Source organism: Artemia sp. Qi Xiang Cuo, chromosome 6 (assembly GCF_049724085.1).
Source record: "Artemia sp. Qi Xiang Cuo chromosome 6, ASM4972408v1, whole genome shotgun sequence".
NCBI classification, from domain to species: domain Eukaryota; kingdom Metazoa; phylum Arthropoda; class Branchiopoda; order Anostraca; family Artemiidae; genus Artemia; species Artemia sp. Qi Xiang Cuo.
The window spans coordinates 75,947,637-75,974,883 of NC_142799.1; the positions used below are offsets into that span (position 1 = coordinate 75,947,637).

Sequence of the window (27,247 nt, forward strand, 5' to 3'; positions counted from 1 at the left end):
TAAAATTACGAATTTTCTAGGTGTTTGGTTCAGGATAATTTTACTGAATTAAAGTTCAGATTAAATTAGCTTATTCTGTGGAACAGTCCCAACATAGCCTAGTTTTGTATGATAACAGTTATCGAGAAAAAACGAGGTTTCTAAGAGCATTATGTCCAAGCTATTTCTTAAAATAAAATTTAAAATCATTAACTTAAATTTAAATTATCACTAAAATATATCATTTTTCTAGATCAATAAAATATTATATCAAAACTGAAGTTCAGACCTTAGATAACTTCAGTTTATAAGCTGGTTTACATAAATAAGAGCAGACTAATTTATTTTATTTCTATAGAGGATCCCACAAAGGTATACTTTCCGAAACATGCTACAAATTGTACCAAGGCTTCTAGTTTTTTAATTTGTTACAGAATAATGGCCCGTAATCAAGGCTTGGAAAAATCGATTATAATTGGAAATAGAATCCTGAGCTATTGAATAGTAATATTTACGCATTTATAATTTTGGAGTAACGTTTAATATACATACTTGTCATGAAATCCTAAGCTTCGGATTGAAATTCAAAGATATTGGGGAAAGTTTTTTGTACCCCCTCTCCCCCCAATAAGAATCCTGCCTACGGTCCTGTTTTGATCAAACGTAGTAAAGGTATAAATTATATCAAAATTATCCAGATTTTTTTAGAATATTGTTTTAAACTACATTATTGTTATTTTAGGTGTGATATAGTGATATATAAGAAGAACTTTAGCATTATATGAACTGAAATCAACCTCTTTCCGTAATTACGCAGCATCGAATGTACTTTTTTTTCTACCTTGGCATATATATATTTCATATTAGTGTGATTGAATATTTGGTTGTGATAAGCGTTTTCCACTGTGCACGAAATGTGAGGTTTTGGGAAGACAGTGCTCAGATCACTTCCCTTCAAGAGTGTGCTCTAATACAAGAGGTATGTGTGGTGGGGGGGGGGATTAATAAACAAGCTTGAAAAACAGATACCCAGTGATAAAGTCAAAATAAATAGGTCTCTTAAAATAGGCCAGAATAATGATGAAAGTCCTAAGTTATATTCTTCTGAGTTGGCTTCTGTAAGAGATTTTCGTAAAGGATTTGTTTGTTGAGGATTTCATTGGGATTTCATAAGGATTTCATTGTGAGAATCATGGTAGATGAGTGGTTCAAATTTTGAAGAGTTTAAACCAGTGGTTCAGGTGGAACCATAGGAATCCACAGTAGACTTGACAGGGGTCTACGTTGGCACGACAGAAAAAAGAGGTCCACAATTTGTAAACAGGGGTCCACGAAAATTTAGTGATTTAGATAGTAAAGAACACTATATAAATAATATAACAGTAAGATCACGGGTCAGTGATTTTTGGCACTACATCCTCGGCGTGTAAAAACAGCTCCTCCCGTTTAACCTGTAACCAGCGGGTCACTGTACAATTTTGAAGCCAAGTTTCGCGTTCAAGAGAAATCTGACTTGTCTACCCGTGAAAAAATCGAATGTCGCTTATGTTTATAGTTGTTTAAATGTTCTCCGGAGCACTTGCATCTCGGTCCGGGTTTGTATCATAGTTGAGATAGGGAATAATCGTACTGTGTTATATCTTTATACAGTGGTAAAGAACTAAATTGTTCGCTTGGCTTCACCTAGGAATGGTGGCAGATAATTAAGAAGTGTCACCCTCCAATAACATCAAGTAGCAAAACCATTGATTGATAGATTGCACCAATCGTTTCAATTAGTGATTAATGCAGTCAACAGAATAAGAAGAAATGCACTAAATATACGTTTATTTGCGTAATTGTGCGATAAAATTGTTGAAAACCTCCAATGATTGCCCTTAAATTCTGAAGTGCGCTGTTGTCAAAAGTTATATGTTTAAAAAAGACTACTCAATTTTAATAAGTTTCAGAGTTTCTGGAAAATATAGATCCAGATTTTAAAGAAAACTTGATCAATTTGAAATCAGACATTGTATTTTTTACAAATTTGGTCTAAAAATTGATGGCATTAACTTACGATTACAAAGGGGCAGCCACAATTTAAAAAAAAACGAAGGGTGTAATTTCAGTTTTTCTTGGAAAACTGAAATATATAAAGCAAAATATTTGTCGGCGTGAACTTTCCCGGTTTCCAAACTTATCAAAGGTAGAATGACTTGATGAGAGTATTTGAACATATGTTCAACGTTTAATTGGCCTACATGATGGCTTCAAAATCAGATTTGAAGATATTCTGACAAATGGAAATACGACCATGGATCATAAATTCATTTGATGCAATGGAAGTGGAGAATGTGATACTAAAATAGTATCATATATTTTGGTAGAAAACCAAAAATATATCCTGGACTGCGGGGAATTGTGATAAAGCTGTTGATAGCATTCCCTGGCCTTATCTTGTCAAAAAAACGCTTCAGTTTCGCTGTGATTTGCCATTGTAAAAGTTACGTTACGGTACAGATCTTTAATTTTAGTTTATATTATAACTGTTATATTACAATGTAATAAAGAGACAATAATATTTAATAGTGTAATTCATTAAGTATTTGAATAAATACAACCAAGAAAATAAACTCTTTTTATTTCTGTTTTTGCCATTCGGGGAGTTTTTTAGATAATATAAGGGATTAATTAGTTTCTTTTGTTATAAGTAGAAGTCAAAATATAGATTAGAAGTAAAAGTAAAAAAAAAAACTTTTTTTTACTGGTAAACTTCAATTTTTTGACATCCACTCAGAGTCTTTTTCGAAAACTTAATTTTTTCACCCACGTATGTTTTATTTTAGAAAGTTGAGAAGCTAGGCAGTGTAATAACGGAAAAGAATAGGGGCTAGAAATGGGGGGTGGTATCCTAACAGGTAAGAATTATTTTAGAGAACCAGAAAACCCAGTAATGATATTGAAATATAATAGCGCGCGCACCTCTCTTTATACTAGGAAGTGTGGGGGGGGGAACTTAATTTTAAGGCGAAACATAATAAGGAGGAACTAAATTGGATAATATCCGGGAAAGTTGAAGTCGGAGTTGGGTCCTTACTTTTGCCTAATGTCTGGATATTTCCTGGCCTCCAATGGCCTTAATTACATAGATACAAATTGTTGTGCTGATTAGAAACCACTTCTAGTCATTTACTGTTGTTGGCGTTGTTGGAGCCTCAAATGGTCTTAATTACAAAGATACAAATTGTTGTGTTGATTAGAAACAACTTCTATTCATTTACTGTTGTTGATTTTTCCTAGATTTTCCCTAGAACCCTACCCATTCACTCGGAGCAGTGAATTTTTTACATTCAAGACATTAAATGTGGTTACAATCATGATGTAAAAACAGAAAAATAAGGCAGAATTTCAATGCTTTAAATATAATAGTTATTCTAGGCTTGCACACAAAAAGCTTTCTAAATATGCTTCTTCAACATTTGAATCATATGGTCTTTTCCATGTTTTTCCTCAAATAGACTACTACTTAGTTCTATCATGCTTTATATTTTCCTGGGGGAAGGGATGTAAGCTTTAGTCTTGTAAATCCAATGAATTTTTCATGGTTAGAATCGCCAAAAAAGACTGATCTTTTTGACGCGTATATGGTTACAGAGGGAGCTTTTGCCCCCACGTGAAAAACTTTAGGGGGGAAATTTCAAACATATAAAATAAATGCCAAAATTTTATTACTAAGGTAAAGAGCACAGCTAATAAAATAAAAACCAATTAATAAAATCAAACTAAATAATTGAAATAAAAGAAATATTAATTAATATATTGGAAATCATTTTGTTAATGAATATTCTTTTAAGATTTGGCCAGAGACTTTTTTGGTAGAAAGAGAGGGGCTTATAAATATTTTTCCCCGGGCACAAGAGAGGCCCAAACTGCCCCTATTTCCCTGGCTTTCCCAATTATCTAATACGTACATTGTTGAGTGAGTTTCCCCTGCACCAACTTAAAGATTTAGGTTTTATTTTTAGTGTCCTCGATACTTTAAGTGTTTACATACTTGTTTTGGTAATGTCCATTGCATTAAGCATTATGTCTGTTTAATAAAGTGTTTTGTTTTAGTCGTGACTTACGCGAGATTGCTTCGTTATCATAAAGGTTTTCTTACCTAAGAGCTGACAGTCGCAACAGCTTCGCGATTTACTTATGTAACCTACTGTTCACACAGACAGGTGCATTGCGAAAAACGCAATGCGGTGCGTTTTCCGCACCACATTGCCGCAGCGGTGAAACCGCAGACTCTATTCACATCAAAAGTTGCACTTTTTAGCTATCTCATTATTGTCCTATGTACCAAAATTACCAGAATCTTTGCAGTTGATCACTTTTTTTTTACATCTGAGTCAATAAATTCAATTTTTTAAACAAATTTGCCTTGCGTAATCCTAGACATAGGATATTGTATCTTTCTCATGACCATGGCTCAGCTAAATTCACAGTCTAGATCTACATAGCCTAGGCTGGGCTATTAGAGTAAAATTACCAAACCAACATTTGCATTTGTCAAAAAAGGGTGGAAACACAGAATAGTAAAACACATATCTCCCTTATTCCTTTTAGCGGATTGTGAGCTTTGGTGGATAGGTTGCAGTTAAAACAGTCCAGTAACCTGTTCACCACATCCTATCTGGCAAATTCGTCTCTCTCGAGATTTCCTCCAAGCCTTCTGAATTAAATAGGATCTTTTATGCTTAATATTTGATGAAATTTAAAACCTGAAATATGCCTTTCAGCTGCCTCCATCTTCTTTTCTTTCACAATCTGCAAGCGTTTTAACGGCATGCGTTGGATTTTGCCAACAAATGCGTCTTGCGAAAAACCGCAAGGGTGGCAAGAGATACATACGTTCCTTCGCAAAACGCAATCCGCAGCGGTTTTCCGCAAATCCGTGCTCTGTGAATAATAAACGTTCATATTGCGTATTTTATCAAAGGGTCAGCAAAGAGACTGCAGTACAAACCAGATGTTCCTGTTTTAGTGTACCTCTTTGTTTAGAGAAAAAACAAAATACCTAAAACCGTGACAAAAATAAAACGATTAAGCTGAAATAATAAGCTATCTTCTTTTATACCTCGTTGAATCGTTCAAAAAAAAATCATTAAATCCAGACATCACTTTATTTTAAAATTTATCTGATGCAATCAAAAACCAATGACAATAAGCATTCTTTATAAGAGTTAAGAGATAAGACAAGTACTTTTAACAGTCCATAAATTGTCGACACTAAAGAACAATTTAGGATTTAAAAAAGTGACTCCAATTCCCAGTCCGCAAAAAAAGAATGGGTACTGGTATTTTCAATCAACCACCTGAGCTGGATGGAGCAGGGGGGGGGGAAAGATTCTCTTTTTGTGTGCTGACTAATATATGTAATTTTTTCAAATTATTAAAGAAATACATATATTAGTCAGCACACAACAAGATAATCTTTACCCCCCCCCTGCTCCATCCAGCTTAGGTGGTTGATTGAAAATACCAGTACTACTTATATTTTAGAAATAAAAGAAGTTAGTTACACTCTAAACTGAGAGTCTTACCACTGTCAAACAGGGACACAGGCTGAGGTTGATCTTAGGTTCATGCATTCCAAAAAAAAAGAAGATTTTACTCAATTTTAATAAATTATGGAGGTCATGGAAAGGGCATATCATGATTTAAAAGAAACCCTGATCAAAATGAAAGCAGATATCGCATATTTGACAGATTCAGTCTATGAATTTAATGACACTAACTCATAATTACAAAGGAGATAGTCTCAATTAAAAATTGTGTTCAGCTTTTCTTGAAAAATTGAAATATATACAACAATATATTAGTCAGCGCGGACTTCCCCGATTTCCAAATTTGTCAAAGGTAGAATGCCTTGAGATGAGAATATTCAGATACAAGGTTCAATTGCCTTGCGTGATAACTCCAAAATTAGATTTGAATATTCTGACGATAGAAGCACCATCATGGATCATAAATCCTCTTGATGGAAAGAAAGTGGAGAATGTGATACTACAAGAGGATCTGTTCGAGTTTAGCACTAACGAGGATGTGAAGGTAGTATTTAAAAGAGGGTATCGAATATTTTGGCTGCAGGCAGAAATACCCGAAAAATATCCTGGACTTTGGGAAATTGCGATAAAGCTTTTGATAGCATTCTCCTGATCATATCTTGAACAAAATGTTTTAGTTTCGTTATAAACCTTTTAACAAAAAAATAAGCAGATTGAATATCACAGAAAAGGAAAGTTTGTTGTTATTCTTAATAAAACTGAAGCCAAATATTGATAATTGGATGTCAATCGACCAGATATTAACATCCATCTCATTCAAATTATGACTATTTTGTGATTTGTCATTGCAAAAGTTACGTTGTGTTATTGACGTTTAATTTTAATTAATATTATAGCGATTAACATATTACACTGCAACCTGAAAGCAATAATAATTAATAGTGCAATGATGATGTATTTGAATAAATGCAACATAAGAAAATACACTCTTTTTTTCGAAATCGACTTGGGAGTTTTTTTTAAAATAAAATAAGGAATAACTGATTGGTTTATTTCAATTCGAGAAGTTGTCAAAAAAGCAAAGTTGGCTAGTAAAATCTCCTTGTTTAATGCCCAACTTTACTTTTTTGACATCCACTCACAGCAAAATTAATTAATTAAAATCAAACCAATCCCACAAGACTTTTTCAAAAACTCTAATTTGTCTAACCAAGAAAGGTATATTTTAGAAAATTGTGGAGAATATAGGCGGCGTAAAAACAGGAAAGAGCTAAGGCAGGAAATGGGGGTTAAGGATTAGAGGGGTTAAGGGGGTTAAGGTTAGAGCTAAGGTCAGAATCCGACCAGTTAAGGATTGCTTTAGAGGAACAGGACATCCAGAAATGCTATTGTGATATAACCGCGTGCCCGTCTCTCTCTGTATGGTAGAAAGCATGTGGATCAAACTCATATTTTAAGGCGGGTCTTGAAAAGGAGAAACTAAAGTGGATAATATCAGTAAGGGGGATTTTTTTCCTGCTCAGTGACAAGAAAATGTATCTTGGAAGGGTAAAGTCGAAGATAGGTCCTTACTTAAGCCTAATGTCTGGAGATTGGAAAGATGATTTTATTTATTTTTTGTAGGGATTAAATGGTTTAAGGGAGCAAATTTTACCGAATTTTATGTAAGGGGAGAATGGGTGAATATTATGTTAAATGATAGAAGTTTTATGGGTATTGAAAAATTGGGAAAGTTTGTGGGTACAGATATGATACATAGGTACCATTTTCAGAAATATGTTTAAATTAAATTTGAAATTAAAGGTGTATCTTTGTGTGTGATACTTGTGTTGTTGTATTTTTGTATTAAGCAAGGCCAATAAAGGTTTTTCGGACCTGACATTAACAATGCTTAATAAAACATTTGTGCTAATAAATATTATATCATGTAACAACACTGTAAAAATCACAATGTTATTAAAAACTGACTCGGAATTAAAGTAGTTATTCCTCAAAAAGTAGTAGTTATTCATAAAGTATTCAATTCATATAGTAGTTATTCGATTGTGGTTGAAACGCCACAATTAACATTCTGAAGTCTTCATTACTCAGGTAACTCAATATTTTTTCGCTGCATTCTTGTGGCAACCCAGTAGCTTCGTTGAAAAGAAAATATAAAATTACACCCTCATGTCCAAGTAACTCTTTCCTCACCATTGCCTCTCTGAAATTGTGTTTTATCATGCTGGCATACATAGGAAATTTTGCTGCAATGTCCACTGATTTTAAAACTTGTACTATATTTTCATTCCTCATATATATTGCTAATGAGCCTTGGCTTCTTACCAAAATATCATAAAATGTCAACTTAGCATGATTAATTTTCTCACACTTCATGCTTGCTATTTCGAGTTCACATTCATTCTGAAAACCCCTGAATTTCTGTAGTCTGAAGCATTGATAGTAGTAAACTAAATTCTGGTCACTTACAAACAAATTCGCTGCTTTCAGTTTCACTATGTGGTGTACAAGACCACTAATAGCTCCTTTGCCCACAAATTCACCATCCTCAGTGTAATCACAAGCGATGTGAAGTGCTGTTCTACCGGCATCATCTACTGAGTTACTATCTGCACCAAATTCCAAAAGCAATCTAATAATCTCTGGTGAACCATATTGAGCACCTATTTGAAATGGTGTAATCTTATTTTTAGCTTTGGAATCAACTTAGGCACCGTATTCTAGTAACATCTTTACAACCTTAATTTGACCAAACTTAGTTGCAATATGCAAAGCACTTAATCCATCCTTTTTCTTCGCATTTATATTAACACCGGCCCTCCTCCTCAATAGTATTCCTTTATCCCAAAGTATAACACGAATGATCTCTAAATGACCCAGTTCAGCTGCAATGTGCAGCGCAATGGTTCCATCCTTTTGCTTGGCATTTAAATTAGCCCCTTTATCTAAAAGCATTCCAAAACTATATTCATTTCCTTTTCGAGAAGAGATATGGACTGGTGTAATGTCACTTTCCGTCTTACAATCAACATTAGCACCCAATTTTAACAACAGTTTTACTTTCGTTGTATTAGAAAATTGAGTTGAAATGTGCAGTGCAGTTGTTCCATCCTTTTGCTTAGCATTGACATTGGCCCCTTTTTCCAAAAGCGTTTCAAAAATTCCTAGATATTTTCTATCGTCATGTTCGGCTCCCAAGTGCAGTGGTGTTACGCCACTTTCCGTTTTAGAATCAACCTCGGCACCAAATTTTAGCAATACCAAGCAAAGAGCTACATAACACCCTTGAACTGCAATGTGCAGTGGAGTGGTACCATGCATATCCTTAGAATTCACATGTGCTCCTTTTTTCGGAAAAAGCGTTTCACACATATGTATCTTATGTTCCTCAGTAAGAAGGGCAGGTATCCCTATTTGTATGCAAGCAAAGTGAATTGCTTTACGGCCATACATATCTATAGAGTTAATGTTAGCACCAAATTTCAAAATAATGTCAATAAACTCCAAATTACAACTGTACTCTTGACTGTCCTCATCGTACTCTTGATGTGTATACCAAACCACTCCCAAGTGCAGCGGTGTAATACCACTTTTAGTTTTAGAATCAACCTCAGCACCCTAGTCCAGCAATAATTTTGCAACATCCATCGAACCACGACGAGTTGCAATGTGTAATGCAGTGAATCCATCCTCTTTTTTAGCATTTACATGAGCTCCATTACTCAAGAGCAGTTTGCAAATTTCTTTATTATTTCTTTGCCAACCTCTTTCAGCTGCTAAGTGGAGTGACGTAATTTCACTTTTATTCATGCAAAAAAATTCGCGATACAGTTGGTTCTTTTCTTCAGAATCGAAAACTGTAACTCTTAAACGAAATGATTTAATTTCCATTTCCGTTTTAGAATCAACTTTAGCACCAAATTTTAATAATATTTTTACAACCTCTATATAACCATTTTCAGTTGCAATGTGAAGTGCGGTGGTCCCATTCTTTTCCTTAGCATTAACATAAGCTCCTTTACTCAAAAGTAGTTGGCAAATTTCTTTATTCTCCAATTTAGCAGAGAAATGGAGTGGTGTAACATCACTAACAGTTTTAGAATCAACTTCAGCACCACGTTCTAGCAATAATCTTACGAGTTCTATATGGCCATTTTTAGTGGCAAGATGCAGTGCAGTGGTCCCATCTTTTTGCTTAGCATTTACATCTGCTCCTTTGTTCAAAAACATGGCGCTAAGTTCTCCCTTCCCTTTTTCAGCAGAAAGATGGAGCGGTACAATATTTCTTTTTGTTTCTAGATTAGCATTTGGATTATATTCCATAAGAGCTTCTACAACTTTTGTATACCCATTTTTGATGGCATCATGAAGTGGTGTTACGCCATTTATATCTTGAGCATCTACATTTCCACCTTTACTTAGAAGTAGCTTAGCAATTTCTCCCTTAAGAAATTGCAGATTAGGGTCAGGATTACATATTGAAGGCATATGAATAGCATTAATATTATGCTCTAAAAAAACTTTCACCATATTCCGCAAAGTTTTATAAGAAGTAAAATGAAATACATATTCATTTGGATAATGACGCAATCTACTAGACTTCATTTTACCACTTAAAGCAGCACAAAATTTTCAAGCAGTTCACTTAAATCACTTAAAGCAGTAAAATGCAATGCTGTTAGCCCATTTGAATCACTAGCATTAATATCAGCACCATGTTCCAAAAGAGCATGAACAATTTCTATGCATCCCTTTTGACTAGCAATATTTAACAGGTGAGGACTATCTTTTATATTAGGTTTACTGGTTAAAAGTAACTGGGTCATTTTCAAATCCCCATTCCAAATGGCATAAAATATTGGAATTCGTCCGGTTTTGTCTTCAGCATTAATATCAGCTCCGTAACTTAAAAGATAGTCAACAGTTTGTAAACAGCCCGTCCAGACTGCAACATGAAGTAGACTTAAATCATTATTATCCCTGGCATTAACATTAGCTCTGTGCCTTAATAGTAACTCAGTCATTATAAAATTCTTATTTTTAATTGCACAGTGTAGAGGAGTTTCACCATTTTGGTTTTTAGCATTAATCCCTGCACCATTTTCTAGAAGCATATTCACAATTTTAGTCACTGTTAAACTCTTACTTTTAATTGCACAGTGTAGAGGAGTATCACCACTTCGATTCTTAACATCAGTCCTAGCACCACTGTCTAGAAGCATCTTCACAATTTGAGTCAATTCAATCTTTTTAGCTTCAATTCCATCATCAACAAACTTCACTACATTTTCAATAGCATAGTGAAGCGGAGTTTTACCCAAGGCATCTTTAGCATCAATCTCGGCACCTTTGTCCATAACCATCTGAACACCTTCAATATCACCATTTATAATATTAAAAATAAGGGGATTGTTATCGCCAGGCTTTACTCCAGTCCACATCATTTCGAACTTGTCCCTTATCTTCCATGTCTGCCATGTCCCATCTTCATCATCTGACATGGCTACTTCAATTCTTGTGTTCAATATTCAAAGTATTGACTGATTGAAGCTACTGCTATTGAATCGAATGTTCTTTGCCCAATGAATTTTGTTATTTGTTTTCTGGAAAACAGAATAAGACCTCATATAACCATTTTCTTTTTAAAATAGTTAATTCAATAAAATCAGGTTGACTCAATTATATTCACACTGTCTAAAAGCATGATAAACAAACAAATAGTAAATATTATCAATCCTTTAAGTCAAGTCATCATATTCAAGTTAAAAGCAGAAAATTTTTCTTTATTTGATAGCGCATTAGAAATGACATTAACCAGGTACGTAGGTTAGGAAACCATCTCCATTAAAGATATTGATTGAAGAAAAATATCCAGATAAATTATATATTAGTAGAAAAAAATAAATAAAAAATCAACTAGATAGGGTACTATCTAGTACCCTGTCTAGTGGTAACTTATTTTCCAAATTAGACACCCCAAAAGAATTGCAGAGCCCCCAAGCTCTTTCTAGTCTTTCTTCCTCACCTGCAAAATAGAAACTCTAGATAACTTCCTCGTTATTTAGCATTGCTAATCTAGCCCTTATCCTAATAGTCAAAATATTAACAAGAGTTTTTTTTTGTCAAAGCGTTATTTATCCTTGAAACCGAGACCACGTTGTTTCAGTTTTCCATCTTTTCTCTCTACTGACCACAGTGTCGTTTATCGTTTCTTAATTTTTTTTTTGTTATCTCTGTTAATTTTTTTTGAGGGGATAGTATTTACAAAAATGGGAATTTCACTCCGCAGCCTTTAGGGCAAGGGCTGTAAGTTAGGCAATTCGTTAATTGTTTACATATAGTAGCCTATGTTAGTGAGAAAGATATGCAAGTTTCAGCTTTACTTTCCAAAAGCATAAAGGGCTTTCAGCTGAGCCTTTCAGAGAATGTCGAGGGGAATGTTGAACTAAACCAAAACACGTAATGTGAATTACGGCCAAACCGACATGGATTTTTTGGGTCCGATACCGATATATCGGTATTGCACAGATACGATACCGATATAATTTGCGGACAAACTCCCATCTAGAAAATAAAACCTTTTCTCATCAGCAGCTTCTGAGCACACAAACAAAATGGTAGATATTGTGAAGGCTACAAATAAGAAAAAACTAAATCAAAGAAGGGCAATTTCTATATGACTGCAACGCTGCAAAGCTATTTTAAGCCGGTTTTTTTACATAAACACATGAAAATTTGATTGAATAAAGTGTAAGATATTTATTGAAATCGATTATTTGAAACTCAAACTTCAATAACGCTGATTGTATCTTAATCATTCACATAATTATGTAAAAACGACACTTGTTAATGAAACAAAAAACACTCAAGACTTACGCTTAGATTAGATCTGAGAAAACCGGTTTAATAGCCACAAAGACAAGTGCCAGAATAGATTGGAAATACATATAATTTGGGCTATATATTTGCAAATCGGGGGGGGGGAATATTAGGTCTGCATACAAAATGGTTTAACTACAATTATTCTGCATATAATGAAGTAAAAATTCACCCCACCCCTACTACTACTACTACTACTACTAACAACTTACCGCAGCACCAAGCCGCCCGAGGCCAACAAAGCTGCGCCTGTTCCTCCTCCATCCCAATCTATTTAAAGCCTCTCTTTTTACACCCGCACACGAAGTTCCCATTTCCTTTAAATCTTTCTTTATGACGTCCTCCCATCCCAGACGAGAACGGCCTGCTTTCCGTAAGGCCATGAGCATTAAGATGAAAAATTCCAGAAGAGTATGAACATACGGGTTTTGAAAAGGACATATCAGCAAAATCGTAGTTACAGCTAATCGTATTAAGTTGAAACTTCCAGGATTTGATGAGAGGAAGGTTCAACAGACCAAAAGTAAATACATTAATACTCCTGCTGTTACTAGTCCGGGTATTACGTACTAGTACTACTACTATTAATACTAACACTACTACTGTAACTCCAATTACAACCATGCCTGGGCGTAAGGTGATTTTTTTGTCCGGGGGGGGGCACAACACACTGTCTGTATTCAGGTTGTAACGAGGGCGTATCACCAATATCTCAGGAACAGATTGATGAGTGAAGTTGACACTTACAGGGTTTGTTCCGGCGGATGTTGAAACAACTAAAAGCCAACATTTGTATCCTATTACTAGTGTTACTACTCATACTACTACCATTATTACTACTTCTACCCCTACTACTTCTGTTGCTACTACTACTACTGATACTAAAGCTAACCGTATTAAGGCGAAAAAATTGGAACTGTATTAAACTAAATCGGAACACAACATGCCCACACACATTGTCAAGAGGAAGCATCAGACATGCTTGATGAGCAGTTGATGGTATTAAGTAGAACGTTTCATTAAGTGTTGAAAGGGATGTTGAAGAAACCAAAGGTGCTATGCACATACAGCTACTAATGCTACAACTACTACTACAATTGTTACTACTACGCAAGCTCGGAGTATTAAGGTGATGCTTTGAAGGAATATTTAGTCGAATGGTGATCTAAATTAAAACAAACTATGAGTATACAGATTCTCAAAATAGGTGACAAAGCGATATATCAAGAGCATCTTAAATTATTGGGTAAGACCTATATGAGTAAGCTGTGGCGAAATTTGAACTAGCCGGAGGACACTAGGCACACACTATTAATACAACAACTACAGTTACTGTAACTATTGACCCTAAGCATACTGAGGTAATTGCATTTAGGGAACGTTTAGGGAGGTAGCTTAAATTAGACGAAAAAACTTAATGTATGCAGGTTTTCAAGGGACATATAAGCAATATCATAAGCTGTTCCACTCTATAATAGCTAACAATATCATTGAAACTTTTAAAGAAGGAGATTCGATTGGAAGTTGAAAGTTCTAGCGCTTGAAAGGCAAGCAGCCATCCTGGCAAGCTCATTCATTTTCCAAACACATACAGTCAAAATTTTGAGACAGCAATTTTGTTCAGCATAAAAGAATGGTCCATTAACTATTTCCCCAAGGGTATTGGTTAAATTTAAACTCTCCCTCACTAGTTATGCAATTTGTCCATTTTGCTTTACAACTAAATATTGCATAAAATTTAAATAAAAAGGCACTATATCTATAGTTGCCAATAAGACACCTAAGCAACATCACCAGAACAACTGGGTGTAATAAGTTGAAAATTTCAGGTTTACTATTATAACTACTTTTGGTCTTACAATTTAAATCAGAATTAACGCTATAGATTTGCCGATAGTAAAGGCCATCTGGCTCCAATGTTTTATTATTTCTTTTCCCCCAGAGACACTTCATATAGAAGAAGTCGTCGTAAAAACTTCAATCAGGGCTCATTCGATTGGAAATCGAGAGTTCTAGTGCCCTCTTTAAGGGTCAAAAGTGATTGGAAGGCAACGAACACCCCTTCCACGCCCACCATTTCCCCAAACACATCCAATCAAAATTTTGGTATAACCATTTTGTTCTACGTAGTCGATTTCCAGATAGAAATTGTGTTTTTAAGGAGGACACTCCCCCACAGCCCTCAGGGCAAGGGTGGAAAGTTATGCCCAGGGGGTTACATAAGCTTTTATAGAAAGCTGTGTCGTAAAAAACTCAAAAACTCAAAACTCGATTGGAAATTCAAAAGGCTAGTTCCCTTTTTAATAGTCAGAAGTGATTGGCGGGCAACTAACCCCCCTCTCACGCCCACCTTTTTCCCAAATACATCCAATCAAAATTTTGAGATAGCCATTTTGTTCAATGTGGTTGAAAATCCTGGAAATTAGGTCTTTGAGGATGATACCCTCCCCCAACAGCCCTCGGGCAAGGGGTGTAAGTTATGCCCTGGGGGCATATAAGGTTTTTTATAGGAAGCGTTGTCGTAGAAACTTCAAAAAGGGCTCATTCGATTGGAAATTTAAATAACTAGTGCCCTTTTTAATAGTCGAAAGTGATTGGAAGGCAACTAACACCCCTTCCATGCCCAACATTTTCACAAACATATCCAATCAAAATTTTGAGATAGCCATTTTGTTCAACATTGTTGAAAGTTCTGGAAATTATATCTTTGAGCATGACACTCCCCCCAAGGTCTTCAGGGCAAGGGTTATAAGTTATCCCCTGAGGGCATACATGGTTCTTATGGAAGGAATGCTCGTATAAACTTTACAGAGGGCTCATTAGATTAGAAATTGAAAGGTCTAGTTCAATTTTCAAGTGTCAAAAGATATTAGACGGTAACCACCACCACCACCCCCCCCCACGCCCTTTTTTTCCAAAAATGTTTTAAAACATTTTGTAGACCCTAGATTTGTTATTATAATAACATTTTACTATTAAGACTCATGAAGATAATAGTTACCATTCCTGAATCAGTTACAAATGGCAATTTTTCTCACAAGCCAGTTTTTTTTCGGTTTTAGGGGTTAGGTTTGGAAAATGAACCCAGGCCAAAACATACTCTCCAAAAGTATCACCAAGCTACTATGTTAACCCCCTTCTGATTTCTAAGTCTTAGAAATATCCCTACTTGACAGGTCAATGACTATTGAAATTTAAAAAAAAATATTATACCTTACTTTACAGTCTTCACTTGATTTTTCTCTGGTTTTAGTTTTGAAAATGCAATTCCGGTTATAGTAGGCTAGATCTTCAAGCCATATCAATGTTGTTATTTTTTTCTAAAATTAGGAAATGTATTTACAGATCTTCAAAACATCGTAAATTCGAATTGAGCAAAGTTGTGAAGCTGAAAATACTTTCCCTGAACTTCATTTAAACCATGGTTCGGCAACCTGCGGGCCGCATTCGGCTTACGAGTCGTCTTGGTGTGGCCCACAAAATCCTCACCTACCTCACCCCTACACACCTAAGGAACAATATTACACATCATACCAATACGCAACGGAGTGAAAAGGGGTGCCATCTAGCATTCATCTACCATAGTTAGTTCAATGCTCAACACAACCGACCAATTATTTTAGTATGCTACAATTTTTGCTTTTGAGTAAACCTACCTCAAAGTTTGGGAAATGTCCCCCAAAAATATTTTGCCTTTAGATTTTCTTTGTTTATTCTTTTTTAGTTCAGTAAAATTTGGTGCTTGTGGTACCAAATTGAAGCCAAACTATCAGGTCATGTTATGCGGTCATCTTGTGTCAATACATTCATAAGAAGAAATGACACTTGCTTTTGTAAATGGGTATCATCTGGGATATTGTGGGACAGAAAAAAATGATACACACTGGAATGTAACCCAGTATACACTAGATGACACCCATCTCCAAAATCTAAGGAAAACCCTTTCAATTTCCAATCGAATGAGTCCTTTTTGAAGTTTCTACGACAAAGCTTTCTATAAAAACCTTACTTGCCCCCAGGGCCGAACTTAAAAACCTTGTCCTGAGGGCTTTGGGGGGGAATATCATCCTCAAAGACATAATTTCAGGACATTTCAACTACGTTGAAACAGAACGGCTATCTCAAAATTTTGATTGGATGTGTTTGAGGAAATGGTGGGCGTGAAAGGAGGGTTTAGGTGCCCTCCAATCACTTTTGACTATCAAAAAGGGCACTAGACCTTTCAATTTCCAATCGAATGAACCCTTTTTGAAGTTTCTACCACAGCGCTTTCTATAAAAAAAAAATACATATGCCCCCAGGGCATAACTTCCAATCCTTGCCCTGAGGGTTGTGGGGGGGAGGGTGTCATCCTCAAAGATATAATTTCTAAAACTTTCAACTACGTTGAACAAAATGGTTATATATAAAAAACCTCACATGCCCCCAGGGCATAGCTTACAACCCGTGCCCAGAGGGCTGTGAAGTGTCATCCTCAAAGACTTAATTTCTGGACTTTTCAACTACGTTGAACAAAGTGGCTATCTCAAAATTTTGATTGAATGTGTATGGGGAGATAGTGGGCGTGGAAGAGGTGTTAGTTGCCCTCTAATCACTTTTGACTATTAAAAAGGGCACTAGCCCTTCCGATTTCCAATCCAATGAGCCTTTCGAATTTTATACAACGAATCCTTCAACACTAAGTGCCTTGGTCTAACGAAAAAAAAAAAAAATAAATAATACATTGTGCCAACATCGTTCTTTACTTAGGCAGCGCTATTGCACTGCCGCTGATTGTAGTTTTCAAACAGTTCGTGGTAACAAACTGTAACTAAGGAGCAACGCAGATCAATAGTATGCCTAACCAAAACTCTGAAAAACAGAAATTTTGATACCAATAGATATATCAAAAGAATTGGCTTATTGTGCTGATTTAAACAGAAGAATTAGTTTATTGTGCTGATTCTAAATATATAAGTTTCATTAAGTTTAGTTTTACCCATTAATGGCTACAGGCCTGAGAAAATTCATATTATTTTCGAAAAAGGGAAAACACGCCTTAAAAGTCGAAAAATCTTAATGGATATCACACCGTCAGATTCAGCGTATCAGAGGACCTTATTATAGAGATTTCAACCTCCTATCTGCAAAAATGTAAAATTTCCTGTTTTTGTCCGAAGACAGATTATGGGTGCATTTTTATTTGTTGCTTTTTTTTCCCCAGGAGTAATTGTATCGAACCAGTTATCCTAGACTATTTGGAGAGGGCTCATAAAACAGAAATTAAAAGTTCTAATACTCTTTTTAAGTGCAGTAAAGGGTCATAAAATTTTGACCCTTTTACAACAACAGGATTTAAATAGAAGAATTGGCTTCTTGTGCAGTACTATTTGTGTCTAGATTTTTAAAAGCGTGTATGTTGTTAAAAATTGCTAAAAAGTTTTCTCCAGCATACAAATAGCAGGCCAAACTATAAAGTCGTAAAAAACGAAAAGATTTAAAGTGTTATTTTCCTTTTCCCTGAAAAGACTAGGTCAATATAAAACGAACCGAAATTAATTATAAAACTTTTTGCACAAAATAAGTTTTTCAAAGAAAAGTAAAGAACTCCTTTAAACAGAAAATGAGCAAAAATAAAATCAAATAATCTACCAAGCTCGAAACTACCACAACTCCGCATCAATAAATAAATGAAACCCAAAACGAACAGAAATTACAATAAATAACCGATTCAAACTCAAAACGAGCATAAATCAATTGGGACGGCCGAGGGGTTTTGCGCCCAACGTAGGTTAATGTCTGCTCGTTTTGAGTTTTTATCGGGTATTTATTGTAATTTCTGTTCGTTTTGGGTTTCATTTATTTATCGATGCTGATTTGTGGTAGTTTCGAGCTTGGTAGCTTATTTGATTTTATTTTTGCTCATTTTTTGTTTAATGGAGTTCTTTACTTTTCTTTGAAAAACTTATTTTGTGGAAAAAGTTTTTTTAATTATTATGCCAGAAGAAAGATTACGGGTGCGTATTTATTTGTTGTTATTTTTTCCCAAGGACAATTGTACCAAACCAGTTATCCTAAAATATTTGGAGAGGGCTCATTGGAACAGAAATTAGAAGTTCTAGCGCCCTTTTAAAGTGACCAAAAAAGATTCGAGGGTAATTAGGCCCCCTCTGCCGTCTCTTTTTTCCCCAAATCGTCCGATCAAAATTTTGAGATAGCCATTTTATCCATCACAGTTGAATGGCCAAATAATTACATCTTTTAAAATAAACATAACCCCACGCAGCCCCAGGGGAAAGGTCCTTAAGTCAGAAAATTCACCCATTGTTTACACATAGTATTTGTTATTAGGAAGTATGCATACATCTTTAAGGTGGGTGGGGGCGAATTTTCTGCTAGGGTGTTTTTCCAGGGGGCAATTTTCCATGGGGAGGGAAATTTCCAGATGGTGAACTTTTCAGGGGAAATTTTAAAAGTGGGGAAACTTGCCATAATTCCTATTCAAAATCGTTTCTATGTCATGCTTTCTCTTTTCCATTTCAATTTTACGCGTGGAGATGTCAAGGGTTTTTGTCTGGGGTAAATTTTCACCTGGATTGCTTGTCTAGAGGATAATCCAGTGGGTAGGGGTATTTGTCTATGAAGGCGCAGCCTTATTTCCTGGCATTATTGAAAAAAAAACGATCAGGAACTGAATAAGAAAAACAGGTTTTTTCAACTGAAAGAAAGGAGCAACATTAAAATTTAAAACGAACAGAAATTATTATGTATGTGAAACGGGTTGCCCCCGCTTCAACACCTCGCTCTTTCCGTTAAAGTTTGAATTTTTGTTCCAATTCTTTAAGATTGACTCCTGAAACACAAGGGCCGTTTCATTAGGACAATAAGAAGCTCTTTTGAAAGTACTAAAAAACTTTAGTGGAAAGCGAGGTGTTGAAGAGGGGGCAACTCGTTTCATATAAATAATAATTTATGTTCTTTTTAAATTTTATTGTTGCTCCTTACTGTATTTTTAAAAAGATTTTTTTTTTTTCAGTAGAATATTTTTATTTATAAATAAATTATAAAAAAACAAACGACATTTAACATTTGGGTTCGTTATGCAAACAACAAATTAAAAATAATTCAATATAAATAAACAAAAACAAACCATTACCCCCCCCCCCGAAGGGGCAAACAAAACAACACAACTAAAAATTCCATTATGGCACTACTAAAAAAAATCAAAAATAAAACAAAAAATAAAATAAAATCAAACAAACTGATAAATATTATTACAAGAATCCCTCAATTGCCCCCGGAAAATACTACGGTCATGCTCACGCACAACCCCTATTGGTAAATGACTCCCGGAGCTCGGCACAACATGCCGAGCAGAGAACTGTGACTGGGTTGTTTCAAACTGCGGCCGCCGAAAAGCATCTGCATTTCTTGTATTATAATTGTGAAGATCCATACCAGTTATAAACATGCCATTAAAACACTGAGGTAAAGTTATTAATAATATCAAACATCAGCATAGATCGATAGAAAAGGAATATACCTGCTAGAGGAAGAATATTCAGTTTCAAATACACATTTCTCACTGAATCTCTCGGTCCATAATTTGCTAAAATCCTAATGGCAGAATTCTGCAAAGCTCTAAGTCGTTTCAGATGGGATTGAAAAGTTGAAGACCATACCGAACAGCAATATAAAAGGTAACAATGGACAAGTGAAAAATACAAAAGTCTAAGGACAATTTTCGGACAAATGTGCTTCAATTTCCTAATAATTCCAACATTACGGGCGATTTTAGATGTTATACAATTTATATGATCTGAAACTAAGCGTCTCATCTACAATAATGCCTAAATACCTAGTCGAGTGTACTCTATTAATAAATGAATTCCCACACCTCAACTTATCTATCCAAGGATAATACTTTTTAGAACGAGCAAACAACACAAAACTACAATTCTTAAAATTTATTTTCAGCTTATTTAACCTAGTCCACTTTTCAATCAAACTTATATCATGTTCAACTGCTCGGATCAACTCTTTTTCAGTTCTTGCGCATACCGTAAAACTAGTATCATCAGGAAATAAAACTAACGCTTTTACAGGGATCACATTTGGGTCTCCACTGTTTATTGAATCAACAATATTAGATAAAACTCCACATAGATCATTAATATATACAGCAAATAATAGTGGACCAAGGGGATATCCCTGTGGGACTCCCGACTCGACATCATATTCACATGTAGCTTGTTTTCCATCATTCAAATATAATTTTCTATCACTTAGGTAAGACTTCAACAGATTCAGAGCTCTTCCTCTTATACCGGCATTATCTAGTTTACACAGTATAATTTTCATGGTCCACAGAATCGAACGCTTTTAAAATATCTAAGAATACAGTAATGACTTTAAGATGTTTATCAACGACCAACGTTGTAAGAAACTGAACTGCATGCTCTGTAGAATGTTTTTTTCTGAACCCAAATTGGTTCTTAAATAAGAATCCTTTCTTCTCTAGAAATGTCGCAATCCTTAGGCATAACATCTTCTACATTATTCTAGCTATAATCGGAAGCAGTGATATTGGTCTATAGTTGCTAGGATCTTCTCGGTCACCTGACATAAAAATTGGCACTATTTTTGCAGTTTTAAACGGCCGAGGGAAGATTCCATCCTTAAAACACCCACTAATATGTTCGACAAGTTGATTCTTAATAACAGGAAAAATTTCTTTCAGGACGCGGAGGGATAGAAAATCTGATCCAGCGGAATTATTCTTTATTCCAGAAATCACTGTTAACACTTCACTTTCATTCGTCTTTTGCAGCCACATACTTTTTTTACTATCTTGTCCCATATACTGGTGAAACGACCGTTCGTTTTTATGTATTCTTACTGACTGTCTAATTTCATTGCCAGCTTTAGAAAAATGATCGGCCAGTTTTTCACTAAAATATACCTGGTATTGTTCACATCCACATGGCTCCTTATCAGTTCCTCCAATTATTGACCGAATAATTTTCCAAGTCTTTAAAGAACTATCTATACACGACTCAAACATTCTCGAACAATAATCATTTTGTGCTTTTCTGAACAATTTATTGAGCGCGTTATTATAATTCTTATAAATATTTCGGTCTAATTCTCGGTCAGAAATTTTGCTAACCTTATACAATGCATGCCTCCTCTTGAAGCTAGCCAAAAGACTGCGGGATATCCATGGCTTTTTTTGTACTTCTTTCATTTTTTTTCTTTATAGTTGTCTTAATACACACTTCATTGATCAATGTTGTAACTTTTTCATGACACAGCGCAAACCCGTCACCGTACTTGGTGACTTTACTTAAACATCTTCAATCACACTTCACAAATCACTCTGTTATTCAATTAATTCTCGATTTGTAAAAATCGGAACAGTGTTTTTTTCTATTCTCAGAATCATTATTCCTGTCTTTTCCAATATATATACATACCATAATTTAACAGCGATCGGACACATCATTTGAGTTTACGATTGGGCTATCGTATTTAACACTCGAAAAAATGTTATCTATCAAAGTTTCAGACGTCTCAGTAATACGAGTACACACATCAATTACTGGGTGAAGATTAAAACTAAACATAAGATTACAAAAATTATTACGAACCACATTTTCCCATTTTTTAATCATCAAAAGGGTTTAAGTGCATCCAGGTTGTCAAAGGAGCATAGATACAATGCATCAGGAACAAATAAGGTATTAAGTTTCAACTTTCGGGGAAATTAGAAGGGGAGTGAAACTAAATCAAAAGACACAATAAATATTCAGATTGTAAAAAGGGTGGACGTGTTATATCTCAGGGAAAAAATGGGGATACGTTGGAACTTTCAGAGCACATTATTGGGGATGCTGAATTAAATCAAAGACACAATGTCCATCAAAGTTTTGTCATAAGAGCACATTACAACGTCTAGGGAACAGATAAAGTTATTAAGTTGAAACTTCAGGACCTGTTGAGGGAGATTTTTAACTAAATATGGATGTTCAAAAGGCATATCTGCAATATATCTCGGATGGCTAAGGGCATTGAGGCGAAATTATTAGGAGATATTTCAGTGTATATTGAACAAAATCAAAATATACTCTATGCTTAAGGGTTTTCAAAAGCGTATATGAACAATATCTGAAGAACAGTTGAAGGTAATAAATCGTAGCTTTAAGGGCTACTGCAACTATTACTTATGTGACTATCCAATTTATGACTTTCCTATTGTGACTTTTCCAAGCTTGAGTGCTTTTCACTGTTTGAATTTGTGCCTACTTGCAACTGCAAATACTTGTGACTGTGACTGCTCGCGACTGAAACCCCAACTACTTGTAACTATAATTGCCAGTGCATGTGACCGTCAACTACTTTCCTATAGCAAGCAAAAAGATAATCCCCCAGAACTTGAGCAATAACAAAGAGGCAGGAATAGACTGGCTGGCAGGGTTTGTAAAAACAAATAGATATACAAAGGCCCATATTTTATTCCTTATTTTTGCGGATTTATACACCCAAGATGGCTTCTAAAAAAAAGAAGATTGTAGATGAAAGATTTCTAATGAAGCATGGACAAATTTATATTTTTCCATTAAAGTTAAAGAAAAACTCTTGTGTTTAATCTGTCAAAAAAGTATTTCTGAAGAGAAGGAATATACCTGGAAGCGACAATACGGTACAGAGCGCAATATTAAATTGGACTGTCTTTAAGGTGAATCTTGAAAAAAAAAATCATTAACTTGAAACTTGTCACTCAAAAATTATCAGAAAACCTTTAAATTTGCTACAGACAAAAGCAAATCAACTGTACATGCCAGCTACAAACAGTCAGAAATGCGCCAGCTGCAAAATGGCAGTAATAATAGCAAAGCCTGATCACCAATTACAGACAGCAAACTTGTCAAAGAGTGTGTTTTAGCTGTTGTGGATGAATTGTGCCTCGAACAAAAAAATATTTTGAAAACATTAGTCTCTCAGCTACAACTTGAACCTGCCGCACCAAAGACTTGGGTGCTAACTTGTTTGAACAACTTACGGATAAAGCGCAGTCTTTTATGTACTTCTCTATTGCGATGGATGAAAAGCACGGACGTATCAGATACGGCACAATTCCTAATATTTGAAGTCAACAGCAAACTTCTAAAGTCTGGATCTGAAGTTCCATAGGTATACACACTTTGCTGTATTGTCCATCAAGAAGCATTGTGTTGCAAGGTTTTATTGCAGAGAGAAATAATGGATACTGTTATCTCTGCTATTAATTTTATAAGAAAAATGGGCTTACTCACGGGTCGGTCGAAAACAGGATCAGCCGATTTGTGGCATGTTTGAAACAGGTTTTTGTGTGGCATGGCCGCATAGAAACAAAAATGAATTCTTGTCGAAAAGGGGCATGTTTAAGAGCTGACGTCACAAGACTTGTTTTGTTTCTTAAGCTAATACGAAGGTGATGATATGCCGATTCTAAACCAAAAACAACTCTATTGAAATGTGGCATGTATAGGCATCATGTCAAAAAACTGGTTTTTATCACAAAACCTGAATGTCTCTTGTTTTGGCTTTTGCCAAGGATACAAAGACATATCGATCGTATATATGGGGCTGCTAATTACGAGTTATGGAGTTTGTACTTTGAATAGAAGATGGCATATGAGACGCACACCTCTTATTCTCTTAACCCAAATCTCTTAACCCAAAAAACATATCAAACAGTTCGTGGTAACGAACTGTAAGTAAGGAGCGACCCGGCTCAATTATAACCGAAACTCTAAAAAACGGATTTTTGATACCAATAGATACATCAAAAGAATCAAATTTTAATTCTGATTTCAAGTATATAAGTTTCATCAAGTTTAGTTTTACCCATCAAAAGTTAAGCGTCTGAGAAAATTTGGCTGATTTTTGAAAAAAGGGAGAAAGACCCCTAAAAGCTATAGAAGCTTAATAAAAATCACAACATCATATTCAGCGTATCAGAAACCCTACTGTAGAGGTTTCAAGCACCTATCTACAAAAATGTGGAATTTTGCATTTTTTGCCAGAAGAAAGATCACGGATGCGTGTTTATTTTTATTATATTTTATTTTTTTCCCAGGGGTGATCGTTTCGACCCATTGGTCCTAGAATATCATGGGAGGGCTCATTGGAACAGAAATTAAAAGTTCTAGTAACCTCTTAAGTGACAAAAAAATGGAGGGCAACTAGGCCCCCTCCCACGCTCATTTTTTCCCAAAGTCACCTGATCAAAATTTTGAGATAGCCATTTTGTTCAGCATGGTCGAAAATATGATAACTATGTCTTGTAGGATGACTTAATCCCCCGGAGTCCCCGGGGAGAGGGCTGAAAGTTATGAAATTTACCAAATGTTAACATATAGTATTGGTGTATACAGACGTTTTCAGGGGGATTTTTTCTGGTAGGTGGGACGGGGGGGAGGGGCGGGGGTTATAGGGGCGGATATTTCCAGGCAGGAAGTGTTATTGTGAGAATAGCCAGGGATATGAGGGGGGCGCCGCATTTCAAAGCACTATTAAAGAAAAAGGTAAGAAATTATATTTAAAAAAAACAAGTTTTTTAACTGAAAGTAGGGAGCACCATCAATACTACAAACATACAGAAAATATTACTTATATGATTGGGTTCAACCCCTAGTCAATACTTCACTCTTCAAAGCAAAGAATTTTAGTACTTTCATAAGAGCTATTTATTCTAATTAACGGCCTTTGAGATAAAGGAGTCATTTCTAAAGAATTTGAACAAAATTTGAACTTTAGCTTAAAGAGAAAGTTATTGACTGAGGGACAAACCCCCTAATATACGTATTAAAAATCAATGAATACTGAAGTTCGTTACGTAAGTTAATTCGTAAGTTACATATATTTAATACTAATCAAAACGTTCGTAAGTAAAATCAAACAAGTTTTGAAAAAGCCATTTAATAAAAAAAAGTAAAATTAATATGCAATTTTTTTTATTATTTATGTATGGTGAGCCAAAATAAAAACCTGCATTAATTAAAACGTTCAAAAATTAAATGAAAAAAAAACAAGTTTTTTTAACTGAAAGTAAGGAACGATGTTAAAACTTAAAACGAACAGAAATTATTGCGTATATGAAAGGGGATGTGCCCTCCTCAATGCCTCGCTCTTTACGCTAAAGTTTGACTTTCTCACAACTTTATTTTTTTTAAACAATAAAAACTTTAGCGTAAAGAGCGAGGCGTTGAGGAGGGCACAGCCCCTTTCATATACGGAATAATTTCTGTTCGTTTTAAGTTTTAACGTCGTTACTTACTTTCAGTTAAAAAAAACTTGTTCTTTTTAATTTAATTTTAGTAAAGTGCAAATTATGTTCTGGCCTTTAGAATGCATAGGGGTTTTGACAGTGCCGTAATTTCTTCAAAATCCTGGGAAGGGGGGGGGGGTGATAAAGCTGGTGCCAAGTTACCCAAATTAATTGAAATTGACAGTGAATATTTTTTTTGGGGGGGGGGAGTGCAACGGAAACGAAAAAAAACAAAAATGCCAAATTGAGATTTAATCCCTTATGATTTATGGGGATACTTCTGGTGTACGCGGTTGGTATTAAAGTAAATAGTAACATTAAACCCCAAAACGAGCAGAATTTATTCCGTATAGGAAAGGACTATACCGTCTTCTTCCACACCTTTGCCTCGTGGTTGCAAAAGCTTCAGAGGGTGCTCATTAGATCGGAAATTGAGAGTTCAAGTACCTTTTTTCATAAGTCAAAAGTGATTGTAGACCAATGAGCCGCGACAGGGAGTGGGGGTATTTTCTGAGGGAAAGAACCTTCTACGATAACAGAGCAAAACTTCTTTAACTAAGCTAGTGCAAGAACTTCAACAATTGAAAACCATCTAAGATATTAAATGCCAAAAATTTGTTGAGATTATAGTTGTAACGTTGAGAATTTGAGAATAATTACGATTACAAATGTTCTGATAATTGATTCTCCTCCAAACAAACCACGAATTTTCAAACAGTTCGAGGTAACGAACTGTAAGTAAGGAGCGACCCGGCTCAATGGTAACCGAAACTCTAGAAAACGGGTTTTTGATACCAATAGATATATCAAAAGAATCAGATTTCAATGCTGATTTCAAATATATAACTTTCATCAAGTTTAGAGCTACCCATCAAAAGTTACGCGCCTGAGAAAATTTGGCTGATTTTCAAAAAAGGGGGAAAGACCCCCTAAAAGTTATAGAACCTTAATGAAAATCACACCATCATATTCAGCGTATCAGAGAACCCTACTGTAGAGGTTTCAAGCTCCTATCTACAAAAATGTGGATTTTTGCATTTTTTGCCAGAAGAAAGATCACGATTGCGTTTTTTTTTGTTTGTTTGTTTTTTTGTTTGTTTGTTTTTTTTTTTTTTTTTCACCCGGGGTTATCGTATAGAACTAGTGGTCCGAGAATATCGTAGGAGAGCTCATTGGAATGGAAATTAAAAGTTCTATTGCCCTTTTTAATTGACTAGAAAAAATGGAGGGCAACTAGGCCCCCTCCCACGCTCATTGTTTTCCCAAAGTCACCTGATCAAAATTTTGAGATAGCCATTTTGTTTAGCATGGTCGAAAATATGATAAAAATGTCTTTTAGGATGACTTGATCCCCCAAAGTCCCCAGGGGGAGGGCTGAAAGTTATGAACTTTACTCAATTTTAACATATAGTATTGGTTATTGGGAAGTATATAGACTTTTTCAGAGGAGATTTTTTCTGGTAGGTGGGGGAAGGAGAGGGTCGGGGGCTATATGGAAGGGTCTTTCCATGAAGGAAGTTTTCATGGGGGAAGGGACATTGCTATGAAGGGGGCGCCGGATTTC

The 27,247-nt window shown here is 35.3% G+C and overlaps 1 protein-coding gene across 1 annotated transcript in view; it reads right to left on the reverse strand.

Moving 5' to 3' along the window:
- Nucleotides 1-5,507: 5,507 nt before the first annotated feature.
- LOC148951599 (uncharacterized) overlaps nucleotides 5,508-27,247 on the reverse strand; it is a 54,427-nt gene continuing 32,687 nt past the window's right edge. Inside the window, 3 exon segments of the mRNA XM_089091158.1 lie at nucleotides 5,508-10,141; nucleotides 10,144-11,041; nucleotides 20,433-20,707. Of these exon segments, the coding sequence (XP_088947284.1) occupies nucleotides 7,533-10,141; nucleotides 10,144-11,041; nucleotides 20,433-20,707 (3,782 nt within the window). The 3' untranslated portion in view covers nucleotides 5,508-7,532.